The following is a 2868-nucleotide window of genomic DNA, read 5'->3' as shown; positions in this document are numbered from 1 at the left end:
GTGTTTTCCGCCCCCCGGGTTTCCCCTTTTTTTGGATAAAAGGGGCGGGGGTAATTTTTTTTGAGGCCAAAAGGAAAATTTGGGGACCTTCGGTTTTTTATTTTTATTTTTAAACCCCCCCCCCCCCCCCCCCCCCACCTAAAGATCCACTGTAAGGGGACGCCTCTTAATAAGCATTCTTTAACTTGTTCTTTCAGATGAACTGTTGTGGAATAAACGGTCAGGACGATTTTAAAACTTTGGCATTGAAATATAAAGATGCTTCAGTTAAAATTCCTCCATCTTGCTGTAAACTGGTGGAAGAAGATAATAAGAAGAAACCGATGGAGTGCCAAAAATCTCCAACCGGGGACAATTCATATCAGACAGTAAGTAGAGCATATGAAACTACGTATTGTTCTTACATAGAAATAACACACACGAACATAGTTTACAGCCATTTTGAATCTCTACCTCGACTTAATAAATCGAATGTTTAAAAAATACTATAAAATTTCACAGTTGCTAAAATATGGTATCAAAATTCGACTTATTAAGTCGAGGGAGAACAATCAGCGATCAAATCAAATTGTATATTTGAAGGTTTACTACTAGAACATTTTAAATGGCTACCGAATTTTCAAGAAATGCTAATCAAAAGTTAATTTCATTAGCCAAAACTACAATATTGTGTGATGAAATGCTAGTCAACTTTTTCAATCTAAATTAAACCCTGCTGGTGCCAAGCAAGTGGTTACACTCTGCGCTTATGTTTCTCAGCTTCCAATTAGATGGATGTAATAAAATATGTGATTTGTTCTCTTACAGGGATGTTACGATTCGTTTTTAAATCTTTTAACCAGTGGAAATAAATGGGCGATACCTATCGTAGTTGCTGTTATGTTACTTCAGGTATCAGTTACTTCCCTTTGTTTTTTCCATTTCATCTCATTTTTTCCCCATTTCACTTCATTTTTTCCCCATTTCATTTCATTTATATTCAATGTTCATTATGTTTTCTTACGATGCTACAAACTGAACTATTGCATTGCCATGATAAGTCTATCATTCATTCATTCATTCGTTCATTCGTTCGTTCGTTCGTTCGTTCGTTCGTTCGTTCGTTCGTTCGTTCGTCCATTCATTCATTCATTCATTCATTCACCCATTCATCAATTCATTCCACACCCCTAGCATGATTGGTCTTTGCTTTATTTCTTGACCAATCAAATTCGTTGAATTCCTTCATTTCCTATTTTCAGGTTCTGGAAGTCGTATTTTCAGCTTATATTATCAGAAATATAGGTAAGGGTTCTGTTGGAGCGGTTTAATTCTCAATCATGTAAGTAAGAGTTTCATAGCTCGGCATGTGCATGCTTCGTAGCTAGCTCGTATTTAATCCGGCTTGAGCTTAACATCCGGGCATTTGTGTGTTAAATATAGTATATGCGCTTCAAAATAACATCCGGGCATTTGTGTTTAAAGGGAGTGTATGCGCTAGCTTTGAAATAACACGAAATATGATTATGAAATTCTTTCTCCTCTTGCACACAATTTTATCAATTTTGTTAACATTTTATCATTGCTCTTTGAATAAATGAAGCAAGAACATTCCGATTTTCAACTTTATATTTTCAACATTATTTTAAAGTCTGCTTTCAGGCTATGATATAAATGTAAACCCTCATTTTATTTAATTTTGTATATAAATGAGAAACTATATCCATCTGTTACAATCCTTTTGCCTGTTTTGCTTTGTATTTAATTCCTGAATTAACTTAACATATACTAGCGCAGTTTTTCAAGAGGTTATAGATTATAAGGATTACGATCGTTTTGATAATACATGTACATGTATTATGTCTCTTAGAAAGTTTGTGTGCAATGGTCTCATTGGAATGGACGGGGTTTTACCTAATAAAGGGACAGATGCGCCATTCCATTTTGACCAATCATACTTTAGTCTCAGAAACGGGAATTTTTTTTAGCTAAGCCAATCAGTAATAATCTTTACAGCTCAACCTGACCAGAATTATCCGCGTGTGAATGTTAAAATGACGACTCTTCATACTCTGTGATATATAGAAGACTCCTTTAAGGTTAATGTAATCAATGGATAAGAATCCCTGGACCACGCCCCTAGCATGCACTCTTAATGCAGAGAGTCAACCAAAGTGTTTTACAACCTTCTTGTTTTTACTTTCAGGGAAGTGGGTTACATAGCCTAACTGAATTACAGTGCAATTGATTCGAAACTCTTATCCAGTCCATGGTAACTATTTTTGACGGATGTCGGTTAGCAGGTGTCAAACCTCTGTGAAAATTACTATCAACGCTTGGATAAGAATCGATATTTTTGGTGCAAGATTTTATAATGTTTTGTAGATAAATTTGTTAGTGTATATAAAATAATTTTGTTATCTGTTATTTTGTCTTCGTCAATGTTCTTTGGGGAGCCTTATTTCCCAATTTTGGGGACTCATGACTCCCTTTATTTGCATTAAGACCCAGAATACCTCGACCATTTACAGTAATTAACTGTGGCCTGTATGATGTAATCTCTTGACAAGAGTTATCTCCCATTTCATCAAACCTTTTTCACTCACATAATTGCACTCATTAAAAGCAAAAATTGCCTTAAGTGCTGTAGGGTTCGCAATTTTGACCTCCTCATTTGAAAGTTGGAAAAGGTTAAGGGCTGTATCGCCTTATCGTAGGCTTGCATTACATAGAGCATTAACCTAATATGAAGCAGCAACGTGAGAATTAAAACTTTATTTCCATTTTTAGACGGGAAAGTGCCTTTCTTGGTTCGAATTTTCTACTGCAATATATTGAGATTCCTCATCTTCATTAGCCTAAAGAGTTAAAATAAAACGTCATTTCAAT

The 2868-nt window shown here is 35.3% G+C and overlaps 1 protein-coding gene across 1 annotated transcript in view; it reads left to right on the top strand.

The window, feature by feature from the left end:
- LOTGIDRAFT_236635 (hypothetical protein) overlaps nt 1-2406 on the top strand; it is a 5403-nt gene extending 2997 nt beyond the window's left edge. The window contains exons 5-8 of the mRNA XM_009067691.1: nt 198-368; nt 808-891; nt 1242-1321; nt 2186-2406. Coding sequence (XP_009065939.1) covers nt 198-368; nt 808-891; nt 1242-1310 — 324 coding nt within the window. The 3' untranslated portion in view covers nt 1311-1321; nt 2186-2406. The remainder of the gene's footprint in view (nt 1-197; nt 369-807; nt 892-1241; nt 1322-2185) is intronic.
- Nucleotides 2407-2868: the final 462 nt, after the last annotated feature.

Source organism: Lottia gigantea, assembly GCF_000327385.1.
Source record: "Lottia gigantea unplaced genomic scaffold LOTGIsca_85, whole genome shotgun sequence".
Classification (NCBI taxonomy): Eukaryota; Metazoa; Mollusca; class Gastropoda; family Lottiidae; genus Lottia; species Lottia gigantea.
This window is presented reverse-complemented; position numbering and strand designations above follow the sequence as displayed.